This window comes from Helianthus annuus, chromosome 1 (genome assembly GCF_002127325.2).
Source record: "Helianthus annuus cultivar XRQ/B chromosome 1, HanXRQr2.0-SUNRISE, whole genome shotgun sequence".
In the NCBI taxonomy this organism is placed as follows: Eukaryota; Viridiplantae; Streptophyta; class Magnoliopsida; order Asterales; family Asteraceae; genus Helianthus; species Helianthus annuus.
In genome coordinates, this window is record NC_035433.2 from 126,538,623 (window position 1) to 126,556,027 (window position 17,405).

The 17,405-nt window shown below is 35.8% G+C and overlaps 3 protein-coding genes and 1 long non-coding RNA gene across 6 annotated transcripts; 1 reads left to right on the forward strand and 3 right to left on the reverse strand.

Annotated features, from left to right (window-relative positions):
• Positions 1-716: 716 nt before the first annotated feature.
• LOC110915606 (pentatricopeptide repeat-containing protein At1g06710, mitochondrial) lies at positions 717-4,499 on the reverse strand. The gene is made up of 3 exons (XM_022160331.2): positions 1,455-4,499; positions 1,187-1,376; positions 717-1,070 (listed from the first exon to the last, which is right to left on the reverse strand). Exons 1-2 carry the CDS (start codon positions 4,410-4,412, stop codon positions 1,338-1,340), a joined length of 2,997 nt encoding a protein of 998 aa, XP_022016023.1. The 5' UTR covers positions 4,413-4,499; the 3' UTR covers positions 717-1,070; positions 1,187-1,337.
• A 4,652-nt stretch (positions 4,500-9,151) lies between these two features.
• On the reverse strand, positions 9,152-11,494 carry LOC110916002. Of its 3 annotated transcripts, XR_002579416.2 has the most exons (4): positions 11,355-11,494; positions 10,813-10,912; positions 10,120-10,222; positions 9,152-9,984 (listed from the first exon to the last, which is right to left on the reverse strand). It is a non-coding gene; the product is annotated as an uncharacterized LOC110916002 (long non-coding RNA). The 3 variants fall into 3 exon arrangements; XR_004860794.1 differs by lacking the exon at positions 9,152-9,984 and having other exon boundaries at positions 9,993-10,222; XR_004860796.1 differs by lacking the exon at positions 9,152-9,984 and having other exon boundaries at positions 9,993-10,231.
• A 532-nt stretch (positions 11,495-12,026) lies between these two features.
• On the forward strand, positions 12,027-16,236 carry LOC110915402 (U11/U12 small nuclear ribonucleoprotein 35 kDa protein). The gene is made up of 8 exons (XM_022160099.2): positions 12,027-12,228; positions 12,307-12,407; positions 13,447-13,498; positions 14,156-14,226; positions 14,314-14,404; positions 14,483-14,558; positions 14,719-14,797; positions 15,676-16,236. Exons 1-8 carry the CDS (start codon positions 12,087-12,089, stop codon positions 16,081-16,083), a joined length of 1,020 nt encoding a protein of 339 aa, XP_022015791.1. The 5' UTR covers positions 12,027-12,086; the 3' UTR covers positions 16,084-16,236.
• LOC110915403 lies at positions 16,084-16,963 on the reverse strand. The gene is made up of 2 exons (XM_022160100.2): positions 16,438-16,963; positions 16,084-16,359 (listed from the first exon to the last, which is right to left on the reverse strand). Exons 1-2 carry the CDS (start codon positions 16,859-16,861, stop codon positions 16,280-16,282), a joined length of 504 nt encoding a protein of 167 aa, XP_022015792.1. The 5' UTR covers positions 16,862-16,963; the 3' UTR covers positions 16,084-16,279.
• Positions 16,964-17,405: the final 442 nt, after the last annotated feature.

The window sequence follows — 17,405 nt, forward strand, 5'->3', positions numbered from 1 at the left end:
AGGCTATTTTGGACCGCAAGTGGGTCAAGAAGAATAATCGGGTCGGAGTGTAGGTCTTGGTTCATTGGGAGAATATGTCGGTTACAGAAGCTACGTGAGAAGATTTGGAACATTTACGATTGCGATTTCCTCATTTTCAATCTTGAGGACAAGATTGTTGTTAAACAGGGGAGTATTGTTACCATAAGTATAGTTACAAGGACCATTTTGTAATAATATAGAAAGTAATAAGGTCTCGGGGGTTAATTGTAATTCTGTGATAGTAAGAGGTTAGGATGTAACCAAGTTAGCTAGTTAGTTAGGGTTAGTTGACAATTGTACTTAAACAAGTTAGGTGAATGATAATGATACGCTTGGTTTGATCGAATTCCTCTTCTGTTTTCTTCTTCAATTGCATCACTCGGTGAAAAGGGGTGATGTCGATGATCCGTCGAAAAACATGCCGTGGATAAAAAAATATTGATAGGTTACCGACGGATTTTACTAGAGTTCATAAGGCCGATACCACTAAAGAATTAACGACATTAGTGACAACGAGTGATCAACAACGAATCGCTGATGGAGGCTTACCAACATACTATCGGCGGTTATTTGGTTATTTTCTTCAGTAATCTCTCTTTATATATGAAAATTATAAGTTAAAAAAAGTGGCGAAATACTAGCAGCTACTCTACTAATGACCCATTTATTTTAAAATGTCCTAACTTGTTTATAGCAAAATTTAAAATAGAAATAAGCATTAAACTGAATGGGTATATATGTCAAAAAATTAAATTATGTTACATCACCTATTGACATATAGAATCCACCAGAGCACACATCTCCCAGCCACTTTGTCCTGGGTAAAATAGTCAACTCATCCATATCTAAGTCCTTGTATGTTGTAAATGATTTACACTAGCTGCAGAGTCCCACCACAGACAGTCATGCTAATGATGTGAAAATACATATATACCCCTTCATTAAACATGTAACATCTAACAATGAAACTCATTTCTGTGAGACTCCAGTGCTTTTTCAATATAAAGCGGCGCTCGGACTGGGTAGATCTGTTGCCATAGTTGCCACCTCTGCACATATAGTTAACAATGCCACATCAGCATTGACCATAAAATGTTCAGGTGGGTCGTTATAAGATACGAGAAGAAACAAATATGTGTTAACCGTTAATGAGATGTATGTTTACCATGATTGAAAGTGGGTCCCACAAACGAGAATGAAGAGAAAACAACGTAGGCAAATAACCTCATAAGTGTGTGTCTTCATCTTCCTGCCATGCTGACATGGACAGCTATTCGAGCCCAAATTTGGCCCCACGGAGTTAAGCTCGGTTATTCCTACTTCTCATTTGTGTTGTAAGAAAGCCACTGAATATCCTGTTCACATACCATATATTTTTTTATTTTTTTAATATATAAAAAAAAGATTAAACACGCGATTAAAATAAAGTGTACCATGTAACAAAGGCTGTGCGATAATTGAATTGCTTCCTCCCATCGGTTGACTTTTACAAGACCTTTGACTAAGTTGACCAAGACACTGAATTCAGGAACACCGCCTTTACTTATCATATCCGCGTATAACTCAAAAGCTTTCTCGACCCTATGTGAAACCAAAAGACTCTCGATCATTGAAACGTATAAATCTTTATCAATTGATGAAGATAACGAGCTAACTTCTTTAAGTAACTCCAAAGCCACTTCCAACTTTCCCGCCTTTCTATAACTATCGAACAAAAGTTTATAGACCGGAATGACCGGCACGAAATCATACTCACTTATATCATCTAACAAACCAATATTAATCAAAAACTCCCGATTAAACCCTTCAATAACCTTTCGATAACTCGCCATATGTTTGGGCCAATATGTCATTTTCATCTCTTCTAAAAGCCCATGGGCTTCATCCAAACGGCCCGAAGCACAACAATGATGAATCAACACCCTGTAGGTAACGTAATTCGGTGCACAACTTTTACTACCCATTTGTTTAAAAATTTCAAGACTTTTTTCCACTTTTCCCGCTATTCCAAATCCATTAATCATAGCTGTATAAGTAACGACATTCGGTTTACACCCTTTTGTCTCCATCATCTCCATGAGCCGATAAGCTTCGTCGGTCTTCCCGACTTTACAAAGCCCATCGATCATTTCGGTGTAGATTACGACATTAGGCGCGCAAGAATCTTCAAGCATTTGGGATAATACCCGCGAAGCAAGATCCAAACGATTATCCTTGAACATTTTATCAATCATAGCCCCGTAAGTAAAAACATTTGGATTGTATCCATTTTCACACATTTTCAAATACACGTGTTCTGCTTCCTCTAACTTCCCGTCTTTTAGCAACCCGTCGATAAGAGCATCATACACAACATTGTTAGGTTCACACCCTTCACTAGACATCACATCCAAAAGTTTGACCGCCTGGTCAACTTTGTGCGCTTTACACAAACCGTCAACCAGAGCTCCGTATGTTACAACATTTGGGTCCAACGTGTTGCTTTCTGTACCTTTAAAGTACATATTTACATCGGGAATTTCTTTACCCTTCATCCTTGTGTAGATCTGCAATGCCTTTTCGGTTTGACCGATTTTACAGTGACCATCGATTAGAGCCGTGAGCGTGACAACATTTGGAGAGCAACCACATGATAACATCATCTCAAACAACTCGTTGGCATCGATTATCTTATTCGCTTTAAGATACGCATGTATAAGCGCGGTATAAGTGACCACATTTGGAGCACAACCATTTGCAACCATTTCATCAAACCAAGTACGAGCGTGTGGTATCAATCCGGCTTTACAAAAAGTATCAATCAACATTGTATAAGTATGAACATTTGGAACAACACCATTCTTTTTCATTTCTTTGAATAACCAAAAAGCTTTCTCGAATTTCGAAGCACCACACAAAAAGCTAATTACTTTATTATACGTACTGTTGTCCGGTACAAAACCATTTTTCATCATCTCTTGAATAACGCTATAAGCTTTCTCAAATTTGCCGGCCACACAAAGACATTGAGCATAATTAGCAACGTTGACTTTATTCAACACAAATCCACCTTCTATCATTTGGCCATAAGCCATTTCGGCCAAATTTAAATTATCATCGCTCGGCATCTCGTTCTTTCCACAAATCCCACCAATAAAAATGTTGTAAATTACATGACCGGGTCGGACGCCGTATTTTCCCGTTTCTTTAACCAACTTATAAGCGTAACTAAAGTCTCCCGACTTACAATAAGCATGAACTAACGAATTATATATTTTAGGACTCGGATAACACCCTTCCGCAATCATCATACTAAGAATCATCTTACATCTACCCAACTTTCCTTTATTCAAACACCCACAAAGCAACGTTCGGTAAGTAATAACATTCGGACAGCAAGAATCACACCTCATTCGGTTCAAAAACTCCATAGCTTCTTCAAAATACGAACCCTCGCACAACCCACCTATCATTCTCGTATACAACACAGTATCCGCAACAGTTTTCCCTCTTTTCACCATATCAAGCGCATCCCCCCATTTCCCGATTTTACACAACGAATACGCAAAAGAACCTAACGTATGTGCATCCATTTCGTAACCTACATCAACCATTTCCCGATAAACAAGATCAGCCGAATCTAGTCTACCTGCTTCAAGAAACGCTTGAACTAAAGCATTATAAGTCACCCGAGAAGCTTTGTATCCGAAAGCTTTAAGCCTACCGAGCTCCTCGATCGCTACATTCCACGACCCGTTTCGACAATACTTTCGAATCAATACATTAAGCAGTTTTCCTAACACTTCATCGTCATCATCCTTAATTTCCCGGAGGAAATCCTCGGGTATATTATCGTTATCACATCGCATTATGTCTAACAAAGCATCATACACTGCTAATGTGTGACTATACCCTATCTGTCTACCTGCCCATATAAAAAACTTTACACCTAACTCAGCATTTGGAAGTTGTTTCAACACATCAACCACTAGTGACTCACTCAGTTTCTCCCTAAACTTAGCAAGAAACTTATGGGTTTTATCACCAAAATCCAACTTATTATCTCTAACTGCATTACAAATAATATAAGCATCTGAATACTTACAAGATTCGATCTTTTCCACTGACAACGAACCCTGCAAGATTGCAAATTGTTCTTCCAAATTGGGGGTTTTTTCAGAATCAATTTGTGGGTTTGATCTGTTATCTGGGGAATTGAAATGGGGATCGATCAGTCCCTCCAATTGATCAGTGGATGAAGTGTTTATTGATTGCTTGAAGAAGGTGTGTAATGGGGGTTGGCGGGAAATTTTGGGTAAATTAGGGTTTGGTGTTAGAGAAATTGAAGTGGCGATTGAGGAAGAAAGATGGTTTGGTAAGTGGAGATAAATCTTTATCAGGTTTCTTTTCATTCTGTCTGAAAATATAATAAAATTTTGGATTTTGGGAATTAGGGTTTATAAGTGATGGCTATATGTGAATACCGGAGAATTTTCCCCATTTTCTAACCAATTCTTTTAAACTTGTTTTAACAACAAAAAAAATGAAAAAGAAATCCAAATATTCGGGGTAGGGCTGTGCAACGGTTCAGAATCGGATCGAACCGAACTGAACCAGAACCGTTAATTGCTAAATTTAAGAACCGGAACCAAACCGTATTATAACGGTTCCGGTTCGGTTTCAAACCGGTTAAACGGTTCTCGTGTAAACGGTTCTCGCGGGAACCGGTTGACAATTAAATCGTAAAATTAACAATTCAATAAAAACGAATCAAACCATTTAAAACATTAACTAAGAGTTGCAACATTCAAAGTTAAAACCAACCAAAAATAAAAGTAACAAAGCAACGATAAAAAATTTCAAGCCATAAAACAAACTCTAAATAAAACTATTACAACCACCGTCTTAACAATTAAAACAAACATCTTCAAACTTCATTTGATCTTCATCCTCTCAATCTTCTCATAAACATCTAAATGAAACCAAGTGTTAGCAATTAAAAAAATAAACGAATAATGCATCTACTGTATTTGGTTCACGTGAATAGATTGATCAGTAATGCATCTACTGTATTTACTAAGTGATACACTATTTATATACACATTTACAATTTGATCAACATTGATTTGATTATTTTTGTTCAATTTTTATTTTCACATACAAAAAACTATACGTATCAGAAAGCAAATATCTAGAAAGAAAATATATGCACTTATAAAAAATGTCATGTAGAATAACGCACCTGTATTTACAGGGTGTTGATGGAGATGAACTTGTATGATAACAATTAGGGTTAGGGTTGAGAGATGGAGAAGAATTAGAAGATGAAAGCTAAGATCGTGGAATGAATATAAGAGGAGGGAATAAGAATTAGGATGGTCGTATAATGTTGAAAGCCCATTAACAAAATCGGGTTTTAAATATTTATAATCCCAATTGGTTCTAACGGTTCTTTAACCGGAACCGTGGTTTTAACCGGAACCGAACCGGGAACCATTTTTACCCAAATTTAAGAACCGGAACCGGACCCTATATACAAAAATACGGTTTGGATCTAACGGTTTCGGTTCGGTTCCCCGGTTCTAGCGGTTCTGAACCGTATACTTCTCAGCCCTAATTCGGGGAGTATTAGAATATGAGATTAGTTGAGATTAGTTTTAAATATTGTACGTGTGTGACAAGCATAGTCAATAAATTTTTTAAATGTGTTACTGGCGAAATTCACCACATCGAGATACACTCGTCTCAGAAGTAGAGAAAACCCTCATCTAGGGCCAAAGCCCGCGAACATTCGCCCAAAGGCTCGATAGTACGGTAAGGTAAAACCCGCTCAGTTCAATGATTGAACTAGCAATATTCGGCTAGTCTCCCATTATCACTATGTGCCACAAAAACTAATGGGGAGAACAGGAATCGAACATGTGTCACTTAGGACACCAGGTTTCTCTCTTACCACTCTACCACCATATCTCATTGGCAAAAAGAAAAACGCACATGTATAGTATTAAATGATACCGATCCTTGAAACATACGCCCGTTTATCGAATCATATACATTTAATCTCTAATTTTATTACTTTTATTGTGTTTGATAATATTATTTATATATTTTGTGATATGAAGTATTAATTTATTTTTTAGAATTTATATGTTTATGAATTTTAGGTATTTAAGATATTTCATACTTTTAATAGTGATGATGATACGTATGTAATTTATTATGTTCTAATTTATTGTAGTTGTTAAAAGCATAAAATTTTATAAAGTTACAATGGTAATGGAAAAGAAAATTTGAAATCCCAATAAGCTATAATGGTAATAGAAAAGAAAATTTGAAATCGCAATCGATAATATTTTAACAAACTAGCGAGTATACATGATACTTGACGAATAATCATTCAACATATACTTGACATGTATTGGGTCGAGTATGAAACATCCCATTATCATCTCTAGATTCTAAAGAAATATTATTTAAGTTCATTTAGATGTGTAACCAACCTCTAAGTTGCTCGTATTTGAGTTATTATAAAGTTTACTATAGGGTATACATCTTTATCGCTTTCGTCCTATGTGATACATCACAACTTTGACTTGTATAACCCTTCTAACATCGAGTGGTATTAAAGTTTGTCATATTTTGGTGTCATGTAATGTTAAAATTTATCATCCTCACTATCCTGTCTTTCTTATATTTGAAAGAATCTAGTCTTGAGATAACTTGACAAAATAATGACAATGGCCAAGTCTAACTTTTAAAACGGGATTAAAACATGAAAAAAATATCAACTATTACATTTCACAAGAACAAAACATAACAACCAACTATGAAATAATAAATCAATCGTCTTAAAAATAAGATAAGCTGACGAACCACTTTAATCAGATACATTTTGACATTTTCTTTTATAGAAATTTGAGCCATAAATGAGCCGCACTTGTTATTTAGTTCATCGTAGACAAGACTAATGACCTGGGGTGGTGATAATCAAGAGTGATAAAAACAAGATAATCAATTTTAATTAAATATATTTCATTTGTTATTAACCTTTATTATAAATGTGTAAAATGATATTTTAATGCTATAAATTAGAAACATTGTAATGCTTTATAAGGGAGTTTTTTTTTTTTTTAAATTGATTTTTCACTTCAAATCCAAAGGTTTTTATCTTTTGTATTTTAAACCCTTTGATCATTTTACTTTTGACCCAAAGCTTTTCTTTTTTTTGCAATTTAACCCTAACATTTTTTTATTTTCAACTCTGTTCCCCGTACTTTTCATCTTTCGCAAGTTTTTTTCATTCTACGATTCGTTTTAAATTTAGCGAGTTAATAAGCCACAACGTACGTGTGAGGTTCAATGTCATTTTCGTCTATTTTTCTCGTTTGACAGGCCTGTCGCAACGCGGCTATTTTCCACGTTTGATAGATTCGTCGTAACGTGCGGGTCCTATATCGATTTAGTTATTTTTTCTACGTTTTTATATTTCAGTCTAATTTTTTTGCATTAACACGCCGCAACGAGCGTGCATGGTTCAATGATTTTATGTCTGCTTTTCGCTCGGTATTATGTTTTCTTTTTTTTTATGGGTAAATTACACTTTTCGTCCTTTATGTTTGTATCGGATTGCAATAGATAGCCTTTAACTTCAATAATTACGGTCACAGTCCTTTATTTGAAAAACTCAGTACATCTTTCGTTCTTTATCACTAACCCGATTACTTTTCATTGTTAAATCTAATTATATGCATTGCAAATGAGGGTATAGTTGTCTTTTTTACCAATTTATTAAAAAATAGTAAATAAAACACTTAATTCATATGTTAAAACCCTATTTAAAATAAAGAGTGAATAGCAAGTTTTGTCCTTTATCTTTAGGCCTCTTTGCAGGCGGTGTCCTTTATGTTTAAAGTTGACGAGTTTTGTCCTTTATGTTTAAAAATCAAGCACGTTTTACCCTTTGGGCCTAACCCAGTCTGTTTTCCCAGTTAAATTTGATCACGTGCATGTCACGTGAGGGTAATTGTGTCATTTAATGTGCACCCTGAGCATTTACCCCCAATTTAAATAACCCCAAACCCTAATTCTTCCCATTCCTCCAAATCGTTCATCATCAATTGTTCATCATCTGAATAACAGCTAGGTTTAACATCATTTCTCCAGCCTCCACTAACCGAACATTCTAGAACCTTCTTCGTTGAACACATTTCTCCATCGCCGATCGATAACGTACTGTCAAACACAATTTTACAAATCTCAAAATCCTCAAAGTTCCGATCCTTTTCGTAAGCGTTAACCTCATCTGAATTCGACTTGAGTTCCTGAATAACAATCTGAAGAATTCCGAGTTCCAGCTGCGGCAAGTTAGGGTAGAATGCGGTGGTTGTGGTGAGGAGGAGAGAGAGGAAGACGGTGGCGATGAACAGAGGAGAGATGAAGGAGATGATTTTGATGAAGTAGCGAGAGAAGAAGATGAAGTAAGAGGAGTAGAGAGGGTGAGATATTATTATGGAGCAAATGAGAGATATATCATGGAGGATTGTGTATTTGATTAGTTGAAGATTAGTGTTGTTTTTCAAGTTGAATATTAAGGTATCCGCCATTGTTGTATGGTTCAGGTTTAGAGAAAGACAACAATGGCAGAATGTGGTGACAGTGAAGAAGAAGATGATGGTGGTGAGAATGTGAAAGTGAGAGTGAGAGTGAGTTTTCAGTTTTTGGTCTTGTGCTGCTGGTTTGTTTTCTGACTTTTATTGTTGACTATTTTGGGGGAATCTTCTGCATTTGTGAATGGGCACATTAAATGACACAACTACCCTCACGTGACATGCACGTGATCAAATTTAACTAAGAAAACAGATTGGGTTAGGCCCAAAGGGTAAAACATGCTTGATTTTTAAATATAAAGGACAAAACTCGTCAACTTCAAACATAAAGGACACCGCCTGCAAAGAGGCCTAAAGATAAAGGACAAAACTTGTGATTCAATCTAAAATAAATATGTTTCACTCTCTCTTCTTCTATCTCCTTTCCTCTCTCTCTCTCTCTTAATTGTCTGCAACAAAAAAACCCACAAGATCTTGTAACAACCACCACCACCAAATTTCATAGACTCAATCAGAAGAAAAAAACCCAATTTCTAAGAACAGTGTAAGGATAAATACTTCATAAGCTCATTCAACCCAAACAAGCAATTCCTTAACAACTAAAATCTAATCCAAAACCAGATTTCAAAATTAAAATCAGTCCTAAATCCACTAAATTGCAACGACGGACTTAGTTCTTCAGAACTTAACGGGTGACCACCAGCGAATCTAAAAGAGAAGGAACTGCAACGTTGGTAGCATGGGCGTCGGATGTAGAGAGAGGAGGTGTGGGGTGCCGACGGTGGCTGGTGGTGGTGGCAGGAGGTGATTGCGGCGGCGGTGGTTGAAACATGAACAAGCTTCAGTGGGGTGCCGGCGGTGGCTGCTGGTGGTGGCAGAAGGTGATGGCGGCGGCGGTGGTTGAAACACGAGGCTTCAGATCTGATGCTTAACGGTGGTTGTTGGTAGGGCTGATGGTGGTGGTGGGTGCTGGTTTGTTTAGAGAGAGAGAGAGAGGAGTTCAAAGTGTGTGGGAGAGAGAGTGAAAGAGAAAGGGGTATATTTATATATGATATTACTAGGTTAGTTCCCCGTGTGTTACACGGGTTGAACAATTTAAATATATAATAAATATTTCTTGTAAGTGCAAATCAAAGACGGGGACATTTATTTAAAAATTACAAACATAAATACACAATAACTTTGGGTATTGAGATGCTATATGAAACGATGAGACTAAAATAAAGATGAGTAACGGCTATAAACCAAGAGAATATTAATTTGAACAAACTATAAACCACTTAAACCAAGCACGACGGCTAGAGTTTTATATAATGGTTGAAGAGATGAATTTGCGCTCGCCCAAAAAAGAAAAGATCAGCTCTCAACAGACCATGATCTTGAAAGGTAAGAATTAAAGATAAAGTAAGTTACAGGTTGCCCAAAGGAAACCTTTTAAACATAGAATGTTGTTTTAGTGCAACTATTGATAAAAACATAAAAATGGATTTAATAGCAAAAAAGATGTGCTTACAAGGAACTTGGTTGGCATAACTGATTGCATCCTCCTAACCACCTTTTACATGACTTGTTTTGAGTAACGGCTGGCATTTTAAATAATGATTCCAGAGATGAATCTGCACTCGCTTAAAAAATAACCATCAGTTCTCATTTGCAGAACATACCATAATCTAAAAAAGCAAGAAATATAGCAGATTTAAAGATAGTCGTACAATGATCTTGGTTTTCAAAAGCAGTAGCATCCTCCTGCCCCCCCCCCCCTACATAACTGATATGAATCTTTTCCTTACTCGAATACCATGTTCACCGACTCGTTTAAACTAAATAATGAATAACCTAAACCCATTTCGTCTATATTACGATTGAATTGTTTTTTCGGATCGGAAATGCGGTTGCAAAAGTGGTCAAACTTCAGTGACGAAAATGACATTTTACTCATTAAGTAATGAAAAATTTTATATCTTAAAAAACCCCGTGTATTGAGTTCAATAAGTGTATTGAGTTCAATAAAACTGTGCCTTATATAAGTTGAATAAAATATAACTTAATCAGGTCCTTAATATTTAAGTAATATTTAAAATGTTTCAATTAAAGTTGTTGACTTTGTTAATCGGTATTTTGAAACTTCCAAATGATTAAATCAAATAAAAGGATTGATTTTTTATGAAGTTTATAAAAGATAACTGATTACAGATGTGAAGCCCACCATATTTGCTTATGTCCCATGACCAAGTGAGTCTCGTCGATGCCTAACGTTTGGAAAGTGGAGATGTTCTGGATGCAGGCACTTTCAAATGATTCAATAACTGCAAAAACAAATAAGAATATAATGACTTCTTCTGTTGGCATCATTTTTTTAACCCACCGGCATTCATCCATTTTCCAAACAATGCACAAGCTCCTTCACTCTTTACCTTTATACCGATAATGATTTAACATATTAATTGAATTGAAATTGACCCTCACACACTGATTTTAGTGAGCATTAATCCAGTAGCTAAAAATAGATATTTCAAGTTTGGAAAAGAGAGAATTCATAAAATAGATTAAGCATATACAACATCTAACAAAAAAATCCATCGGCCTTTTACCAATGTTTAATCACAATACAATAAATCCTAAAAACAAATCAGAACAAAAAAAGGCCAATGGAAAAATAAAACAATGGGTAAAGGTAATCTTACTCCTCTGATTACAGAACAAAGCGATTTAATATTCGAAAATTAGGGTTCTAACAGATTTACATACCTGATTAAATAACTGTTAAAATCGAATTAATGGTAGCGTTTGAATCTTGGATAGCTTGAACAGATAGAACTTAGGATTTTAAAGGCTTGGATTAAATGGCAGATTGATGCGATTGAAGTTAGGGTTATGAGGGGTTGAGTTTGAACGGCAATTAGGGTTATGGGATATCAAAACCGGGTTATAACATGTATGATCCATAAATTGATTCGGATCCAGTAGAAGGATCCGCGAGAATTACAATATGATAAAAAAGTGTTGGGCGGGAGAATTTTAGTGAGGAATAATTTGGTGATGACACGTGGACAAAAACGATTTACTTTATTATATGTATAGATTTTCTTTTATTTATATTATATAATGAAATAAAAAGACTAAACTGCCCTTAAGTAAGTAGACTTAACTGAAAATTTTAACTTTGTTAGTGCTAAAGGATGAAAGATGTACTGAGTTTTCCAAATAAAGGACTGTGACTGTAATTATTGAAGTTAAAGAATATCCATTGCAATCCGATACAAACATAAAGGACGAAAAGTGTAATTTACCTTTTTTTTATTTATTTTATTTTTACAAGTTTCTCCAATGTTGATGGTCAGATGTGACATTGATGCTACTTGGCACGGTTTCATGAACGTTTTACTAATAATTTGTTTCGAGTTTACCCCTATACATTTCCCGAACAAACAAACTCCAATCTTCCAAACACACCCTGATCACTTCATACAGACGAACACCATGAACAACAGCAGCAAACTGAACTCTGTCTTCTACGCACACTCCTACCACCCTATCCAAGCCGGTAGTATCGACGGCACCGACATTCTTCCTCACGATAACGCCGTTTACAGAGCTCTCTTATGTTCTTCCGCTGGCCTCTGTACGTTTTTTCCTCTTTTTATTCATATTTAATCTCCAATTTCTTCTTCTTCTTCGCTGAAACCCTAGTTTGTTACAGACGATCCGTTTGGCGATCCGAATGTCATCGGAGAAGATCCTTATTGCACTCTTTTCGTCGGTCGTCTCTCTCGTTTGACCACTGAAGATACTCTTCGAAAGGTCTGATTTTGCCCTAATTATTATTATGAAATTGTGTTTTGATATTTTGTAGTGAAATTTGTGTAGTAAGTTATGGTGTTGCAAAATTAAATCATGTAATGTGTTTGTTTTATTGAGTTGTCACTGCCTTGTTGAACAAATCAGTATTGAGGTTAATGAAAATTTTGAACAAATATACTATTAAGAATAATAATCACATGAAAAATGCTAGGGTTGCAAAGGAACAAGGCCTTGTTCTTGTTCGTGTTCGTTTGTTAAGAAATATTTGTGTTCACGAACACTTATCGAACGAGTTTTTATGTTTGTGTTCGTTTGTTAAGGAAATGAACTTGTTCGTGTTTGTTTGTTAATTTTAGGAAACGGACAAAAACGAACGTTGATTAACACAAATGAGCACAAACTAATGTTGATGAACACAAATGGAAACAAACGAACACAAACAAGTGTTCATGAACAGAATATATAATACACTGACACTTATTTGTCGGAATTTTGAAGTATTTAAATAAAATATAGAAACTAAAACACTAATCAACTATTGAACACAAACGAACACGTTACCGAACGTTCACGAACACAAATCAACGAAGGCGGCCTATGTTCATGTTCGTTTAGTTAGCTAAACGAACGAAATTTCTTGTTCGTGTGCGTTTGTTTAATAAACGAACGAACACAACGAACTTCCCGCCGAACGGTTCACGAACTGTTCGCCAAACGTTTGGTTCATTTGCAGCCTTAATTAGAATGCATTATAAGAATAATGAAATAGAGGATTTATGTCATTATGTGTGGTTCTTTGGTTTGACTTCAAGTCTTCATCCATAGTCAATGCAATGATCTACTTGTCTCTCTTGATTTTCATTTCAACATGGGAACAACAACTAGATTCTAGGATATAGGCAAAATGATTTTAAGTTTGTTATAAGTTCCTTAGCAATTTCATCTGCACGCTTCCATGGTGTGTTCCATTCTTGTTTGTGCGAAATCATATATGGGACACCGGACACTGAATGTTTGTTTTTTTTCGTTTGTTTTATAGGCTATGAGCAAGTATGGAGCAGTGAAGAACATGCGATTGGTCCGCCATATCGGTAATGCATATATATTATGCTGTTCTTAGAGGGCTAACATAGGAGTTTGTCTGCAACCGCGTCATAGTTGTCAATAGCGAGCATAGCACCCGCTATAGCAAATAGCGTAGCGAAGCAGCAATATGTCACAATCTGACGGTTAGCAACTCCATAGCGGGAAAATAGCAGGATTTTAGGGCTTTTTTTCGTTTTAATATAATCAGCGATGCTAATTATGGTTTTTTCTGTTTTAATATAACTATTTAATATTTAATATTTAATATAAATAGTGTATTTATATGGAAAAACAGCATATTTTGATAAAATATACATATAAAGAATTTCTTAAATTTTCTTCTGGTGTATCACTAAACATGAAATAGCGCCAACTATTTAATCGCTATCGCTACGTAGCGTGTAAGTAGCTTGTCACTATCGCCCCCTATTTGCTGTTGACAACTATGAATTGCATGCTCTCATAATCTACTAAATTAGGATTTATTTATTTTTATATTTTTAATCTCACAATTGTAAAATTTGTTTACTCTAATGCTGAGTGTTTGACTTTCGCTTTCTTTGACCTTAAAATTCCAGTGCTCCTGTTCTAGTTCTTCTAAATTTGTTACAAGTTTTTGCATGGTATTTCTGACTATATTTTTAGTTGTTTACATTTTACAGTTACTGGTGCCTCTCAAGGTTATGCTTTTGTTGAGTATGAAAGTGAAAGAGAGATGCAACGAGCGTATGAGGTAAGCAAACTGAAACAGTTTCTTTTTGCTGCTTTTGAGTATGCATGCTTATGCATAATCATTTTCACCCTCTTTTCGCATGTGCAGAAAGCGCACCATTCAGTTATTGATGATTCTGAAATTATAGTTGATTACAACCGGCAGCAACTGATGCCAGGATGGATTCCAAGAAGATTAGGTCATATAAATTTTGCTCACTGAATTTATGTTTTTAGGTATGCTACGATTAGTTGTTAACATTATTTTATGTATTTAGGAGGAGGTCTCGGCGGTAAAAAAGAATCAGGGCAGCTTCGTTTTGGAGGACGAGAAAGACCGTTCCGTGCCCCATTGTATGAATTCTCAACTCTTATACTTGAAATTTCAGGGCAAAGTTAAAAATACATTAAATATATACTTTTTTGTGACTTTTAACCTGTTTGACCCGTTAGAGATGGACCTAACTTTTGTTTTTCTTTCGTTCTTTTTTTTTTTGTTGATTTACCTGAAAAGGCGTCCAATTCCATTGGATGATTTGAAACGGCTCGGGATCCCGCCTCCCCCTGAAGGAAACTACATGTCTCGATTTGAGGTATGCTTTTGTTCATTCTCGCAATCATGAGAATTCATTAGCATGAAAATGAATGATATTTTCTGCACCAACAAGCGTAAACATGACATTCTATTGCCTCTCTTGTAGTTTTGACCCAAACTATGTGACAACAAAATACGTTGTCTTCCTTTTTAGCAAAACATTAATTTAAACATTAAATAAAGGTTAATTTGGAACAAACGTTTATGGTTTAATTGGTTATTATATTTAGAATTATAATAAGTAGTTATCAATTTCGGATATATATAACACACATGATTGCTACTTTGCCTTTTCGGTGCTTAAAATGATGGTGTGGCGGCCTTGGTTTAAAAAGGTGCGCTGAGGCGGTGCCTATGTACTTCTGAAGAGGCACAAGCTGCAAACAAACCAAACGTTCAGCGAACAATTCGTGAACCGTTCGGCGGGAGTTCGTTTGTATTCGTTCGTTTATTAAACAAACAAACACAAACAAGAAATTCCGTTTGTTTAGCTAAATGAACAAACATGAACAGAGGCCGCATTCGTTCATTTATGTTCGTGAACGTTCGGTAACATGTTTGTCTGTGTTTGATAGTTCGTTAGTGTTTTTAGTATTTATATTTTATTTAAATACTTCAAAATTCCAACAAATAAAATATTTAATAAGTGTCAGTGTACGTTTGTTTGTGTTCGTTTGTAGCCCTAGGCACAACTTTTAGTTGTAAATAAAGCTTATTTGGTTGTACATACAACAATGCCACACGTTTTTTTAAACCAAGGTGGTAGCCGATGGTGCGTGTAACTTTGACAATGCCAAAGACTTCTTTCCAGCATCGCTTTTACATTTATGATCAAATACTTTATTTTCTTGACATTACTTTCTATAATGGTTGAAGATTCCATCCCCACCTAGAAGAAAAAGAAGTCATTCAGACAGAGAAGACAAGCATAGCAGAAGCCGTAGAAGATCAAGCAGCCGGGATCACTCGTACAACGAAAGGCGGTCTGTAGACGCTGAAGGTCGGTCCCGGAAGAGGGATCCCTCGTATGACGAAAGGCAATCTGCAGATGCTGACGGCGGGTCCCGGAAGAGCCACAGGCATGATAGAAGTTATCATTATGATGAACACGAAAGACGGTCTAATAGCCGTGACCGTCGGTACGATGAAAGGGAAGACAACTCAAGGAAGAGTAGAGATTCGCGTAGACATGACAGAACATCGTCGAGTCATGATGATCATCTTCGATCTGATTCAAGGCGTTCTGGTGACAGGGAACAACGATCTCACAAACGACATAGATAATAACACGTACATGTGTGAACTTATTAATTTATTAACTTTACAAGATACAAGATGAAATTATGTACAACATCCATAAACTCCTGCAGACTTTGTTACTTGTTCTGATTATAATATAAACTTAAAACCCTAAAGTTTGTCTTTTTAATATCAAAACTCCATATGCAGATAAGCTTTATATGTGTTCTTCATATTCATTTCAGCTGCATAATTTAACTGTGCAAGCAACTGCTTGTGCCCAGAATTTCAATCTTGCTTTCACATCTTCAGGATCATCACCTGCAGCAAATATTCAGTTCAAATTTAAACAACCACCAACTTGTACCAAAATTCAAATTTCTAATTCAAAAGACTCACCAGGAGCAGAAAACTTCCAATTGGCTGGCGGCAGCGGTGACGATGACTCGTTTACCATCGACGAACACTCCGGCGACTTCTGCTGCTCGTCGAGAAACTTCTGGCTCATTGAATAACACAATTCAAGCGCGGGCAACGTGTTACAGAGCTCCGGAATCTCATCATAACTGAACCCAAATCCTAAATCCAAACACCCTTTAAGTTCTTCTAGATCTTCATCTGTTAAACTTTTGGCTCTAACAAGCTCATCTTCATCAGATGTCTCAACATACCCTTCAAGAAAAACTTGATTTTTCTTTCGATGGGTCTGGTTTTTTGGCCATAAATCTTCATTCTTGAAGAACCCGGATCCGTTTTGGCGATCAAATGACCCGTTTGAGGATTGGAGACCCGGGTATTGAGAATCTTGAAATGAGGTTTCCATTATTGTGGAGAACTAGAAGTAGTTGCTTGGAAAGGGGTGGGGGCTATTTAAAGAAGATGTTGGTATGATGTGCAAGTAAGTGTATATGTTTTTTCAGTTAAATAATTGAAGTGTAGATTTGGGGTTTTAGATTCTTCTAGAGAACTAATAACGGTATGACAAATACTTATAGAATCAAACGGTTTGAACATGTTACAATATAACTGTATCTGATATTTTTAAGGTTGAAATAATATTAGAAGGTACAATTAACTTAATTTTGGTGATAAATAACTTATTTTAACGGCTGGTGATAAATATCTAAAGAAACTGTTTGAAGCAAGTGAAACTTAAATTTATATAGAGATGTTCGGCGGAGGAGTATTTTAATCTCTCGAATTAAAAATCATGTAAAAATTTTATAGTTTTTTTTGGAAATTAATCCAAAATAGCATCACCAATAGACCCATAATTAGGGGTCTTAAATACGAGTGACGTGGCATCTTCCCCACTTACTTTGATTAGAAATACTTTTGATTCAAACTCATTTTTATAAGAACGTTAT